This window comes from Narcine bancroftii, chromosome 5 (assembly GCF_036971445.1).
Source record: "Narcine bancroftii isolate sNarBan1 chromosome 5, sNarBan1.hap1, whole genome shotgun sequence".
NCBI lineage: Eukaryota > Metazoa > Chordata > Chondrichthyes > Torpediniformes > Narcinidae > Narcine > Narcine bancroftii.
In genome coordinates, this window is record NC_091473.1 from 247,372,210 (window position 1) to 247,388,219 (window position 16,010).

The window sequence follows — 16,010 nt, forward strand, 5'->3', positions numbered from 1 at the left end:
AGATTAATTTATTTGCGGACGATGTGCTGGTATATTGGACAGAACCGGAACAGTCTTTGAAATATTTACAAGATTGTTTGTTAAAATTTGGAGAGTTATCTGGATATAGAGTAAATTGAGATAAGAGTGAAATATTGCCAGTTGGGGATGGAGATTATTCAGAATATAAAAGTATTATAAAATTGAAGTGGTCAGATAGAATTAAATAATTGGGAGTGGTAGTAAATGCAGACTACCAGTCTTTATATAAATTGAATTATGTCCTTTTATTAAAAAGGATTAAAACAGATTTAATTATATGGAAAGATTTGCCTTTAACATTAATTGGTTAAGTAAATTGTGTTAAAATGAATAATTTTCCTCGAATTCAATATTTGTTTCAGTCTATACCATATTTACTTTCAAAGGGTATTTTTCAGGACCTGAATAGGGCAGTGTGGGAGTTTTTATGGAAAGGAAAATTAGCTCAAGTAGCTTTACATAAACTTACATGGAAATATGATTTAGGTGGATTGCAGTTACCTCACTTTCAAAATTATTATGATGCAGCTCAGTTGAAATTTGTTAGCTGATTGATGATGTGGACCAACCTCCAAGTTGGGCAAAGGTGGAAATGGCTTGTTTATCTGAAGTTGAGATACATCAGTTTATATTTAAATGTGGATTTATTGCGGGAATGTAATATGCTGGTATTAAAACATTTGTTAAGGATATGGGTTAAAAGAAATAGGGTTTTAGGATCAAAGGGTAAATTACTAATTCAAACTCCGTTATATCATAACCATCTTATTCCTTTTTCAATGTTCAATAATCATTTAAAGAGATGGTATTCTCAGGGCATAAATATAATTCAGGACTGTTTTGAAGAGGGCCTTTTATTCTTTTATTTTTCTTTCTTTTATTCAATTGAGGGAGAAATTTGATATATCTGTAAATTCTCTGTTTGTGTATTATCAACTCAAAGCTTTGATAAAAGATAATTATGGTAAAGAGATGAATTTACCCATGTTGAAGAAATTTGAGTCTTTGATTTCTTCTGTACCTAAGAAAGGTTATATTTCAGATATGTACCAATTGTTACATGATAGTATAGATAAACCAGAATGGGAGAAATCAAGGCTTAAATGGGAAAGTGATTTAACCTATATTTTTCCGGAAGATAATTGGGAAGTTATGTGTGTTCTGATAGTGTAACTAAAGTGACGAATGTACATTACGGAATGGTTCATTATAATTTTTTACATCAGTTATATTTGACTCCAGAGAAATTGAAAAAATATGGATTCAGTAATTCGGATTCTTGTTTTAGATGTGGACTATGTACTGGAACTTTTTTACATGCTATTTCGTCTTGTTTTAAAGTACAACCATTTTGGGAAGGAATTAGATTGGTTTTGGAAAACTTATTTAAGATTAAATTACCATTAGACCCATCAATATTTTTGTTGGGATATATGGTTTCTTTGAAAGAACTAGGGTTGGATAAATTTCAAATTGCATTTGTACGTTTAGTGTTATCTGTAGCACGAAAATGTGTACCTAGTACTTGGAAGGATAATGTGGAAGTTAATATAACACGCTGGCATAATGAGTTGAGAAATTGTCTTATTATGGAAATAATCACATGTAATTTGCACAATAATTATTCATTTTTTGTTAAAATGTGGTCTTGTTTGGAGTATATGAATTCAGAAATACTTTGAAATATTCTTTATAATCACTGTATTATCTTTATATTTGGCTTCCCTTAAGGGGGCTGGCTGAAAGGGTGGGAGGGTGGTCGGGGTTTTTATTTTTTGGGGTTTTTTTTAATATATACAAAAAAATTGCTTCTTTTTCTATTATATTTGATTGTAAGTTGTCTAAATTCTTTTAAATAATGTTTTTTTTTAAAAGAAACACGGAACAGTTGAGCAGGGGAAATGTCAAAGAGCAATTCAGTGGCCCATCCCTTCGTCCTTTGTCATATTCTTCCCATTTTATTCTTTAAGTAGTCAAACTCATGAAGTATTGTCGATTTAATCTTCTAATCTTTCGTTTGCATTCATTATAGCTTACTCTCAATACACCCTTTAGTCATAATATTAAAGCACTTGTTGGAATCTTCCTTAACAGATGACGGCACTAAAACAAAATGGCATGCCATGGATCATCTCAAAATAAACACTGAAACTTGGCAACAAGAATATTACCATCAAGTATTAGAGAATCATATAGCAGCATTGAGAAATCAAGCTGCTTTTCTCCTAGCTACCTTCAATCAGAGCAAAGATAAAGTTCTATTGGTCCTTACTTTTCACCCTACCAGCCTCTCCTACATAGCAAGTGCAAGAATAAGATTACCAGTATATAAATATGAAAGATGTGAAAAGACATTGAACGGTTTTCCTTTGTACATAGTTTTTATTGTGAATAAAGTTTATTTTGGAGGAAAATAACATATTGGAAAAGGAATAGATTGTACCTAGATCATTGATTTCATTCATACAAGCCAGCATCTGATGGAAGTAGACTGCAAATCTTAAGAAAATAGTTAGGAGGGCAAACAGGAAACATTGTGCTAGCCAATAGAATGAGAGAAAATTCCAAAACCTTTGCAAATATGCTATAAGCAAGAAAGTAGTTAAGAAAAGAGTAAATGTCAATCTTTTTCCAAGAGCAGAGAAATCTAAAACTAGAGGACACAGGTTTAAGGTGAGGGAAGAAAATATTTAAAGTAGATCTGACAGCTACTTTTTCCCATACAGAGGGTGATGGATATATGGAACAAGTTACCAGAGGAGGTAATAGAGCTAAGTACAATCACAGCATTTAAAAAGCATTTGGATAGGTATATGGATAGGAGAGGGATATAAGGATATGAAAATATTGGATTAGCGTAGATAAGCTTCTCAGTCTAGATGGACAAAGTGGACTGAATTGCCCACGAAATAAAGAAGGACTGATTATGGCCAACAAGAAGCTAAGTAGAATATCTAAACCAATTATCTTAGTCTCCAACTACACTTTAAATATTGCACAGTATTAAAATCTCAACCATATGTATTTGATTTAAGCAGTTAATCTAGACCAATGATCCTCAACCTTTTTTTTCCCACATACCACCTTAAATAATCCCTTACTAACCTTAGATGCCATGGATGCCGTGGGTGCTCTGTGGTTGGAAAGGAATTACTTAAGGTGGTATGTGAATGGAAAGAATGAGATTTGAGACAAGGATCTAGACCTTACAGGATTCTTAATGATAATCAAATCACTTCTCACTATTGTTCTATGGAGAACAATCGCAGCTTCTGCAATCTATCTCTGCAGTTTTAGGCCTCTACGTCCTTCCTGTAGCACAGTAATCAAAATTCATCTCAATACTCTAGTTGCAGTTAGGTTAATAATTCAACATGGCTCCTTTGTTTTTGTACATTGTGCTTCTTTTTAAAAAAAATAATGTCCAAAATACCAGATGCTTTAAAAGTACTTTTTCAACTTGTCTCACCATCTTGAAAGATTTTTGTAAATGTAGACTAAATATCTTTATTTCTGCAACCCGTTTACATGTGCTCTTTCCATTGTTTTGACTTTCCTAATTCTTTCTACCTTATTTCAGAGAAATACAGAGTGATGGATTAATGCATCTACCAAGTCTCTACTTATTCCTTCTGTCTGTACTAATGAGTCCTAACTGGTTGTCCTCAGTAAACAAAATAAAATCATGCAAGATATGCTAGCTTCCTTGCCATAGGGCCCCCACCCACAACTCTTTCAAGGGAGTGGCCCATAATTCCATCAGGCATCTTCGAGAAGGTGAGAATATGTATCTTACCAAATGTGAACAAGTGACATTATTATTCAGAAAGACAACATGATGAACAGATTAGAAGAGGTGCTTAATCTAGAAGAACTGTTTTATCTCCAGATAATGTGGATGAAAAAGATAAAAGATTGCATTTCCGGCAAACAGTAGTTGGAATGGACAGAGGAGCAGATAATGGAAGTTGATGGGAGCAAGCAATTCTTAAAAATGCTGGAAGGGGTTGAGAGGGAAGGTTGACATTGGTGGTGCCATCCTATTGGAGCTGGCAGAAATTACAAAGCATGATGCAGAACTTCCCAAGTTTTCACAAAGGGCCCTGAGCCAGAAACATTAAACTTTCCACAGATGCTGTTACCCTGCTAAATGCTTCCAAGGTTTTCTGTTTGAATTTCAGGTTTCCAGCATGTGCAGTTTGTTTTATTTTCAAATAAGCAATTTTTGCCTTAATATTCTTTCATTCCAAAATGTATATTCTTATCTTTAAAAGGAAAGATAAAAAGCAATGTAGCAGGAACATGGTTGGAAAGTAACCTCAGAAGGCAAGAGGTTGCATAGGAATTCAGAAGCAAGCAAGCTGTGTGAAAATCTCTTTTAAACCTCAACTCCCCCATATTTTTTTAGGGGGGGGAGTCGCATGATTTGAGAAGAATTCAATCTATCTAGTGTCATATCAAGCAATGCATTGCACTTTGTCAATAATGTTATTGCCATGTGTCATCACCAAGTTCTATACCATCCTGGCAATAGGATCCACGCCAAAAGCTAAAAGCTATTCACATCAAACAGTGTGGGTGGAACATGGTTCACTTTGTAGTGCTACTATGTACTCTGCTTTAATCATAAAGGAGAATGACTTTGAAATCGGACTCGTATTAAGATATGGGAAGATGGAATGCAGAAATTCAAAGCTGTATTATTTTAGAGAAGATTACATGCAATCTTCCAGCCTTTTAAGATCTGTGCTAACCTTCTTCCTTAAAATGAAAATGATCAGATAAAATCTGTTGAGTTCCAGTGTGTTTGGGAGTGACGCTCCAGACAATCCACAATACTACACTCTTTCTCTTTCTCTTTTTCTTTTTTTTGTATACTATATATAATTCTTTATATACATGTATATTATTTTTATAAGGGGGAGGGGGTGAGGGGTTGGGACAGAGAGGGAAGGGGAGAGGTTATAACTATCATTTAAGGAATGAACATTTCTTTAATTTTAAGCACTCATTTTATTGTATAATGATTAATTAATTACATGTATGGAAATATTTTTTTTTAAATATTCAGAAAAATCATAAAGGAGTACATTTGTTGGATAATCTATTTAAAAAAAAATAGCTGTGTTTCTTCTAATAGCTGCAGTAGCACATGGGTCCAGGACATAAAAATATACAAAGCATTTATTGTTTTATAGTTACACAGGAGTAAATCAGTGTAAATAAAGAAACAGCGGTGAAATAAGGAATAGTGCTTGTGAACTTTAGTGGATTTGCCTTTCGTCAATTGGGATGCTTTATTAGTCTGACCTAAAAGTGACTGGCACAATGTAATATTTTCAAAACTGATGAATTCTATATTCTCAAATTATTTTCTCTGAAGAAGCATTCCTGTGAATGGTCTTGCTGTAATATTGAGACTGCAGCTCTTATTCAGAAATCATTTGCTGGAGCAATGCCTCACATTGACTCGCATCTTCACTGTCCACTTTCAAGATGTAATTGTTTGTGCATCATAATTTAAATCTATCTGTTTCTGATATAACACGTAAAGACTGTGGCAATTTACAGACTATGAACCATGCCTAAGAAGGCTAACATCGAGTTTACTGAAAGCAAACTTCTTTTAAACTCTCATGACCAAAAACTATTTTACAAGAAAATTGTAAGACTAAACAAAAAGATTAAAAAATTGCAATTCACTATAACCAGAAAAAGATTTGCTATTTTAATTATTATCACTTTTCCAAGTTTCCTAACATCATACATCATTGAGCTGTTTAGGATTTTTTGGAGATTTTTGGAGATTGTTGAATTGGCCTCTGGACACTATTCTACCTAACTGTGCATCTCTGTTAGAATATCTTGTGCAGTACCACCTACGAACACAATTGACTTTTGGGAGAAAAACATATAAAAGTATGCCAGTTTACTCCCCCTCACCTTGTTGGAAAATAAACAATAGAGAAGCATATTGAGTAGTGAAAACTCTTATTAATTTGATTTCCAATTTTAGCCCAGTATTTAATGCCAATTTTCTTAAAAGGCATTGAAACCAGCCTTAGCCTTAGAAACCAATAAAGACTGAATGAGTTGCCCACCAACTAACAGACCAAGGAAACTGCCACATTGGACTACATTGCATACTAAGTTGTAAAATCATTCTGTAACAGTTAAGCATTCTCATAACCAACACCTCCAGCCGAAGTGTTGAATGCCGGAGAACAATTAAGCAGCTAACATATCTAATAATATATTTATTTCACCAATAGAGAAACCCAGTCCAAAAGTACTGAAGAAAAGGCTGTAAATCTTTGCTCAGCCAAAAGGGTTGAAGAGACTCCAAATGCTGAAAGATTTTTGATAGAGTGGAGTGGAACCATTTATTGGAAATATTAAGGAGATGTAATTTTGATATGGGCTTTATTATCATGGATTAAATTGATTTATAGTACCCCCCTTAGCTATGGTGGTTACTAATCCTCCTTATTTAGGGGAACTAGACAGGGATGCCCACTTAGCCCCTTGCTATTTGATCTAGCTTTAGAACCTCTGGCAATAGATTCAAGGGATTGTCTGAAACACAGTAACTCCTAAAGTTTCCTTGTCTGCAGATGACCTATTAGTTTATATTTCAGATCCAGAAAGATCTATCCGTTTTCTCATTTCAGCTCTTTCTCTAGGTATAAATTAAACCTTCATAAAAGTGAACTTTTTCTGATTAATATGCAGGTCCCCATCTGCACTCAAGTTTCATTAAAAATTGGCAGAGATAATTTCACATATTTAGGGATTAAAATTATTAAACGATTTAAAGATTTATATAAACTCAATTTTTCTCCTCTATTCAAATATGTGAGATTATCTTTTTCTAGATGGTCTCCTTTATCATTTTCTTTAATAGGTCATGTTAATGAAGATAAAATGATAATATTACCTAAGTTTTAATATCTATATCAAGCGATTCCAGTTTTCATTCCAAAGTCTTTTTTTGATAATATTGACTCAAAATTTTCTTTCTTTATTTGGAAGGACAAAAGCTCTAGAATTAGTAAATTTAATTTACAAAAAAATTGAAAAAAGTTGGAGGTATGGCCTTGCCTAATTTTAGATTTTATTACTGGGCTGCTAATATTCGTTATCTATTTTTTTGGATTTTTTATTCTGACAAATTGGATTGATCATCCATTATGGACAAATTTAGAATTTAAATCTATGAAGCAGTATTCAGTGGCCTCTTTATTGGGGGCCTCACTTCCATTTAGTTTTTCCAAGATCAATAAGGATATATCTAATCCAATACTCAGACATATATTGTGAATCTTGTTCCAATTTTGGATTTTTAAAATTTATAATATGTTACCATTACCATTACTATTATTGAGACCCTGACCATCAACATCCTGAGGGTCATGTAATGGATTTGTGTTCATCTTTAGTTTAATGTTAAACTATATTTCACAAATATATATTTCTTAGCAAAGTTAGTTTGAGGGCTGGACAGGGACACACACAGGTCATATCACATTTACAATACACTCAGAAGTGAGGTCATTTTTGGAGTTGAAGTGTCTTGAAAAGGCAGAGCTATAGAAGAATTGAAGTGATCTTAATTGAAAACTCAAGTACTATGTGTGGTTCTTAAAAGCATTTTTGTTTACATTCAACATTATGCTGGCAGCTGTTTTCAAAACTCAGGTACCATTTGAGTAATTCAGAGTCATCTACCTATAGTTTTAGATTAAGATGAGGTCAGATGTTTTTGAAGAAATGAAACTGAATCAGTGATGATGTCATGTCACATGATTTTGAGAAAGGATATTACTGAAGAAATCAGATATTTTAAGTTAGTTGGAAGAAACTGTAACTCCTATGAATACAGGATTGCTTTCTCTGTCAAGTGAAGAAGTAAAATTCCAAAATCCTTTGAAAAGGATCTGTGTTCTTCTTAGTAAAAGAAGGAACAGCCAGTGGTATTTTTTAAAAAGCCACTCTGACTGCACTTTTAAGAAAAGAGAGGCCACCTCATTTATGTCAAGAGGAATGATCACTGCTTATTAAGAAGTTTGAAGTCATCACGAAAGATACAGACTCCGTAACTCCTCAGGAAAATAAGATTTTGTGGAAAATCACTTGTATGGAGGATTGAAGAATTTTATTTGTATGAAGGAACAATGTTTTTAAAACAACTCAACAGAAGAAATTTGTGAGTTTTAAATAATTCTGATAATTTGATGTTTCAAAATACTTCATTATTGTTTTTGAGGAACAATTTAAAGAAATCTAATGCTTCACTCTTGCTTCATAACTACTTCTGAATCACAATTTAAAAAGATCCTCAAGTTCAACAAGATGTTTGAAATTACTTTAAAATTGACTTTTTCAGAATCAAGCTTAAACTGTAATGGTTTGCGTTTTCACACACACACACATATGCATTTGCACATAGTGACGTTTAAGAGTTAAGTAAAAAGTATTATATTATTAATTATCATATTATTCAACATGCCTAAGTGTTGGCTTTAATTACTACTGGGAATGTTGGCCAGTAGAAACTTTCTTAAAACCCAAATTTTAAAAATTAATTAAACTCAAATAAAGCATTTAATCTCTACATTGTAATAAGTGTATAGAAAAAATGTACCCAGAAAATTGTCATTCCCTAAATTTTCCAATGTAATTGCATAAACAATTTAATATGGACATACATTGTTTTAAATAACTTATTGAGATGTTGTGTTTGGAAAAAGAACCTCCTATCAACGTTTGTGGGAGAGAGAGCAATGTTTGGGGATCACTCATCTCTTGCCATCCATCCTGCAAAGCCAGGGCAAAGCTGTGATCTACAGGATTCCATTACTATTCTTTCCTTATTCTTTGCCAGAATACCTATATCTCTCAGATTCTGAAGGCACTATCTATTTATTTTACAGATCTACGTCTTGTTGATACCATGCACCGACTCGCATAGGCAATGCCCCAATTCACATTTGCCTGTTTCTGTGGACTCCATGGCCTCTGCAATTCAAAAGAAAAGAAGGAAAAACATGGCTCGGAACGGGAAACATCTGTGTAAAAATGGACTGAGGATTATGGTATACTCAGCCTTCCCCCACTCTACAAGGTGGGGCAATTGTATCTCTAAGAATCCAACGTGATGCTCTTACCCCAAAAGAATATACAAATCATCAAGGGTACAAGATTGTCAAATGCAGTCCATGCCCATCAAGAGAGAAAAACCTTTGTCCTGCAGACCAATCTGAGGTTGCATTAAATGTCTACTTTGCATTAGCAACTTCAAGGAAATGGGTCAAGCTACAAGTTCTATCTTGATTACAGGATTTACAGCTCAACAAAAGTGGCGCCACACATTTTATTCAAAGTTGTTTCACCACTTTCTCTCATTCTATTGATCCATGTATTTATAAGAGACAATGCAAGATATCCAAAATGTTTTGCATAGAATACAGGCTCTGCTGAACTTTCAATTGCATTTTAAAAACCCTCTTAGTATTAAGGGTGAGAAGTTGACCGAGGCCGTGGTGAGGAAGATAATGTTGTTGTACTGGTAATCCAGAGGTCTAGTAATGTTCTGGATACATCATAATAATTTGAAAAATATATACTCAGATAATTCAACAAAATCTGGAATAAATGTCATCCATAGTGACCACCATGAAACTACCAGAATGTTGTAAAAATCCTTCCAATTCATAATGTCTTTTAAGATAAAAAAAATTGTGGCTTATATGATTGGGGGGGGGGGGGGGGGAGTGATTGACTCTTAACTCCTTTTTAAGCTAAGCCAAATGAGTGTACCTAATTTGTTTTGTGATAGGGGAAAAAAATTGTTGTACCTAGCCAGCAAAGCTGACTTTTAGCAATTAATCAGTTAGGCAGCTGTTAGTCAACACCTTGAAGGAAACCAATATGGTGGTAGTAGTGATATTCAGTCACCACCAAAATAGAATTGTAGGTGTGCTTTATCACTTGGAGACGAAGACCTACGACAGAGAATTGTATATGATTATAATGAAACAGCAAGGCAGTAATGTTAGGAGGTTCCCTTCATGCAGCCACTGAAAATTCATAAATAAAGTGAAATCGTTTTCGTTAATTTCTTGCCTTTTTTACTACTTGTAGAGTGTCCAGATTAACCTTTGATTCCAAAAGCTTTGTCAAGTTTATTGGATGTGCACCATTAAATATTTAAGTCGACTATTTTTACAATGATGCATGAGGCGTCGATGCAATCTTGAGGTTCAAATGATGTTTATATCGCTCAAGCGCCACCTCTTACAAGGATATCCGATATAATTCCAACTGACACAACCACCCATAGTCTATCCCATCTTTGAATACACTAAGTTTTAATTCAACTGTGCATTATCTCTTCAAGTCAGCTCGGACAAGTTATAGCAATGATACACTGCAGTTCTCCTGTTTCCTCGTCCCACCAACATCTGGTTTATGAAATGTATAGAAAATAAGTTTTGCAGGCAAGCTGATTTTTAAGATTGTAAACAGATTCACTAATCAGAATTTGCCAGATTTGGTGAATATCATTTGCTGGTGGAGCTGTAGGGCATTTCTAATAGCAGCATGCTGAGTAAGTAGTCAAGTTCAATCATGCTAATTTAAGTGAATGGACTTTCTTCGGCAAGGATAGAATTTTAAATATCTTAGATAATATTTTTAGAAGTATAATTACCTTAGAGTTAGATAAGAAAGAAGCTTAATGAAGCACAAATACTGGCAAAGATCAGTTACATCAAATGGCTTATTTTTGTGATGTAATTCTGTAATTTGAGGTCATACAGAACAAAATAATCCAAGAAATAAGGCATCCCCCAAAAGGAAACACTTACTGTTACATTCATTTAATATTTCTGGGATTATTACTTTAGTGTGGGTAAAACCTTTACCCTCCCCTTTTTCCCACTATTCCTCTCCATTTCCATTCCTGGGAGCACTCATAGGTCCCAGTTCTCCTTAAGTATTTATCCAATTGTCCATTAATTTTAGGGAAGTCTGAATGGTCAACAAAGAGATTTTGATATTTGAAAGATGTTCAGTTTTTCATTTCAATACAATTGCTGCTCAAAGTCATTTGACAATAAGTGGAATAAAGCCGAATCCAAATCTCCTCATGCAGTAGGGAATACCTCAGAAAGATTGCTCAGACATTTAAGGGATTTATTACAAAAAAACTTGCAACTCACTATGTAAAGATGAAAGCATTCCATTAACATTATTTCTTTAATTTCCCAGCTGCAAGAGTTGGCAAGTGTGAATCTTGCCTTTTTCCCCCAAATGCATCAAGGCTAACTGAATGCATCAATTAGTATTACTCAGATAAAGATAAATAAGAGCTGCATTAATTGTCATGTCTTAAAAATAAAACATCTGTCACACTAGGAAAACTACACTGCACACATTAGCAGGTGGGATATAGTAGCAAAAGAGCAAAATAAAACTAAGCTGTACAGTTCCACCATTTTAACAATTCTTTACCACATCCAGTTTTCTGCTCAGACCATCATTCCTTGACTTGCACAGTCCACCAAAATCGAATAATGAACATCCAGAATTCCAAGAGGCTGAGAATGTCAAAGATTCATAATGAGTGAAAAATTTAACTCCAACGTGACCATAAATGGGTGACTGTTTAACCCAAGTCTCATTCCTTATTCCAGAATTCCCAGTCAAAATAAAGTCCAGTATGTTATTCTCTCACAAGACTTTATCTGCTTGACTGAGATAACCTCTCTGTCTTCTAAACATATTTCTCTCTCTACTCCTGCCCCCACCTTGAATGCAAATTACATAATTCCTTGGACAAAGACTAAAATTATATACTTCAGATGTGTTTGCCCAATTTCTGAAAGACTCATTATATTCCAATTCTATTAAAATGAGAGTCAAAATATATTTGCATTCCTAATTGCTGCAATGAACTTTCAGCAATTTAAGTACCAGTTCCTCCAAATCATTCAGTACACTAACATTTCTCACCATTTGTAAAAAAAGTATCCTGCTTTGCTATTCTTCCAACCAAATTAAATAACTTCACATTATATTTCATCTGCTAGTTTCTCACCTAATCGCCTAAACTGTTAATATCTTTCTTCATTCTCATAGCTTACATCCCCAAGAGACCATATTTTCAAGCAACTCATGGATAATGTACACAGCAATGGGATCATACCTCACACTGTAACAACCTGACATCCTGTGGATGGGGGGGGGGGAAGAGAGTGAGACATTTTACACATGTTCTTAATGAAAACTCCATTCATGTGATTATGTTCTATCCGAATTCTTAGCTCAACTTTCATCTGGTACCTTATTACAATCCTTTCTGAAAATTCAAGGATACCACATTCACTGACATCTTATCTACCTGGCTACATCAAAAAAAATACCAAAATGATTACTGGTTCATTAAACCATGTTGTCTCTGCCCACTCACAGGATTTATTATCCAAATACCAAATTACCAAGTCCTGACTGATAGATTCCAATACTTTGCAAACTTGCAATATCAGGCTAAGTAATCTGCTCGTCCACATTTTCCATGTCCATTTTTTTAATAGTGGCAATAATGGTTGTTACATTTAAATATACTGGAGCCATTCCAGAATGTAGGAAATTTTGAAAGATCAACAACTAATGCATTCACCAGCTCTTCATACCCTGCTTTGGAACCCAGTAAATAAACCATCAAGTCCAAAGAGATGTCAGCTCTTGGCTCCGTTAATTGTCCTATACTTGTTTACTAACATTAATTGTTTTCACTTTTCCCTTTCATTATTCCCTCTGTTCCAGTTAAGTTGAATACCTTCACCAATGTTAAATGGTATCTTTTATTGCAATAAAGTAAACCAAGATTTGGAGGTGTCCCTGCTCCATGGGAAAGCAGACACATTCCAAAGGTTGCTTCTTTTTTGTTGCCTCAGGACATTTTCAAAGCAGGATTATCAGACGTGTTCTAACATGCTGGAAACATGAGACAAAATGGAGAACCTCAATCTAAAAGAGGGAAATAATGGGTAACTAGAGGAATGATCAGATTCATATTCCACAGAATGACAATCAGCCCAATTCACATGCTGATTCTAAAAGAGCTAAAAAAATTAGTCCCAATTTCTTGCTATTTCTTAACATAATATTTTCATATTTTCCACATTTTTCTGATATTTACCTTAATTACTTAATTAAAAAATACAACTAAATCTGTATCTACCCACCCCAATCAAATTCTTTATGTAGAATTTTTAGTTAACAAATTCTATATTTTTAATTTAACCAATTCTCTCAGATCAAGAAGATAATATTCAGTGTTTGGAATGTAAGATAAATGTTGCCATACTGTTGAGAATTAAATAAAGGAATTGTCACTACGCAGTTCATTATGTTACTGTGGTAGACTCAACCTTGGAATATATCAAAATTTGTATTTGCTTACAAGGAGCTAATCAGAAAAATTGCAATTGCATTTTGGTTTCCACGAATGGAAGTGGCATGGCTTTTCTAATCGGGCACCCTCAGTGACATAAAATTAAACATTTTAAACCAACAAAATTATTTTATTCTTTTTTGTAGCAATTAAAACATCATGTAGTCAACTTTTAATTAATTTTGTAAAGCATATGCAATACATGGCACCTGAATTAGCCACATAATTTTAACTAAAAGTAATGCTTTGAGATGCTGGGTCCCACAAATGTTTTCCTAAATGGTTTCCCTTTACAATAAGGACTAAAGCTGTTCAATATTAGCGATCACCAAGATCCTTGCAGCTTCCATGGTCACCAATTACATTTTCAATCTTTATGGACACTAATAAAAATGTTTGTAGTCAATATGATCATGGACTATGATGCGTGCAGTTACTAGGATTAATGCAGTATGCAACTAATTGTTACTGTATGTCTTATTTACATCATGCTTGAAGGATTAACTGAGATAGCAAAATTGCATCCAAGCTCAGGGATTAGAGATGGAAGTGTTATATCACACAAATAAATACATGTGCAACACAGCTATATGTAATAGAACATGAATGTAATTAATTACAGATGATTTTTCCTAAAAAAAAATTGTTATAACATCAGAGTTGTTAATCGTAAAGTAGAAATGTCATCCCTTACCAAGAGCAGACTGGACAACAATAAATTTACAGCTTCAACTTAATGTATGCTTTATCCAATAAAAATGATACAAGAATGATCAACTGTGACCCTGTTACTACTGTGTCTTTATATTGAACCACTCTGATCACACATGAAATTTCAATCAATGCCTTCAACTTCCCTGAATTGGGGAATTGGATAAACTTTCGGATCTCCATCCAATTGCAATGTTGGCTATTCAAATGTATACAATTTTATGAGGTTTTGTACAATCATGAAACAATTACCCAAATTCATTCCACACTATTACAGCACCAACAATCTGAGTTCAGGAGTTTGTACATTCTCCCCATGACCTACATTGGTTTTCTCTGGGTGCTCCAATTTCCTCCCATCCTCCAAAAAAAGTATGGAATTTGTAGATTAGTTGGATGTAATTGGGCGACACAGATTTCGATAGCCAGAATCGACATCTACTGTGTTGTAAATAAATTTGTAACCCATATAATTCTGTTTGCCTGCATGTAATTTTGTTTTAGTCTTGAATTTCTAATGTAATTGATGGGAGGAAATTACAAACTATTACAATTGTGAAAAATATACCCATATATTTTAATCTGCAATTAGTCCTAATTACTAATAACATACTGTAATTTAGTTGAACATATATCTGCCAGAAGACAGAATTAGATGAATTAGGATATACATTTGTATTTACATTAAGGCAGTTTAGAAGATATTCAAATTGTATTATTAGCAAAACTAAACATAGAACACAGTCCTAACAAAGGACATAGGTCGTTATGTGTAAGTTTAAAAATGTCAATGTGACAAAAGTTCAAAGTTAATTACTACAGTTCCTTGCCAGTTTCACCTTTATACTGTCAGGTCACTCGTCAGAGTGTTACTGGTACCATGTAACCCAATACTACCTGTCGGGTGGTCGGCGACTTGCTTGGTGCGGAGGGTGGTTAGACACCCTGCAGGATGAAAAACAATACCCGTCAAAGGGCAGATGAACCCTCTTGTAGGGTCAACGGCCATCTAGCAAACACATGCCATGAAGCACGGAAAGGGCATCCCTTACATTGAAGTTTAGTCTGGCCGTTCACTGCCACAGAACTTCCCCCAGCCATCTAGGATCTCACCATGCTCCTGGATTTGGGAGGGGATGTCGAGAGGGTGGGTCTGGACCTGTGCAACCCCTACTTCCCTAAATACACTCCTTTATGAGGAGTGGGACATCCACATACCAAATCCCACAAACCAACTGAAAGAAACCATTATCATTCTGTGGGATGGATAAACAGAAGATATCTTTAGATTTGAAATATTCCAAAAAGCAACCTTACTATCAAGAACTTGTACAATATTATTGGGACTCTCTGCAAATAATAATCAACTATATCCTATAATTTTGATTTCATTTGATGAACCTCTCCACTGTAGATCTCAGTCAATTTGCAGACTGTGGTGATAGTGCCCTCCTCAGGCTGGGAGAAAATCCTATATTTTTGCAAAAAACATGTTTTCTAAAGTAGAGAACTGCTCATTCATTCTAGTATAAAGAACTCTGTCTGTGCCCATGGCTCACGATTTGCCACCATATTTTAATTTTCCTTCTTACAATGAACTCCTGCAGTGTTTTACAAAACTATCAGTAGGACATACAAAGAAGGCACAAGGAAAGAACATATTGGAGAACGTCATACAATTTGAAGCCTTAAAATAACACATGCAGTATTAACACAATAAATAGACTAATAATGAGTGAATAGGATGCATGTATTTTGCATATTTTATGTCACAGGCCTTCCATAGTTACAAGATAGAGGATATGTCTGAGTAATAAAA

At 34.3% G+C, this 16,010-nt stretch overlaps 1 protein-coding gene across 3 annotated transcripts in view; it reads left to right on the forward strand.

Moving 5' to 3' along the window:
• LOC138765151 (uncharacterized) overlaps positions 1-14,263 on the forward strand; it is a 79,040-nt gene extending 64,777 nt beyond the window's left edge. For all 3 annotated transcript variants that reach the window (XM_069941983.1, XM_069941985.1, XM_069941982.1), the window contains exon 2: positions 8,955-14,263. In XM_069941983.1, coding sequence (XP_069798084.1) covers positions 8,996-9,097 — 102 coding nt within the window. In that variant the 5' untranslated portion in view covers positions 8,955-8,995 and the 3' untranslated portion in view covers positions 9,098-14,263. The remainder of the gene's footprint in view (positions 1-8,954) is intronic.
• The last annotated feature ends 1,747 nt before the right edge of the window (positions 14,264-16,010 follow it).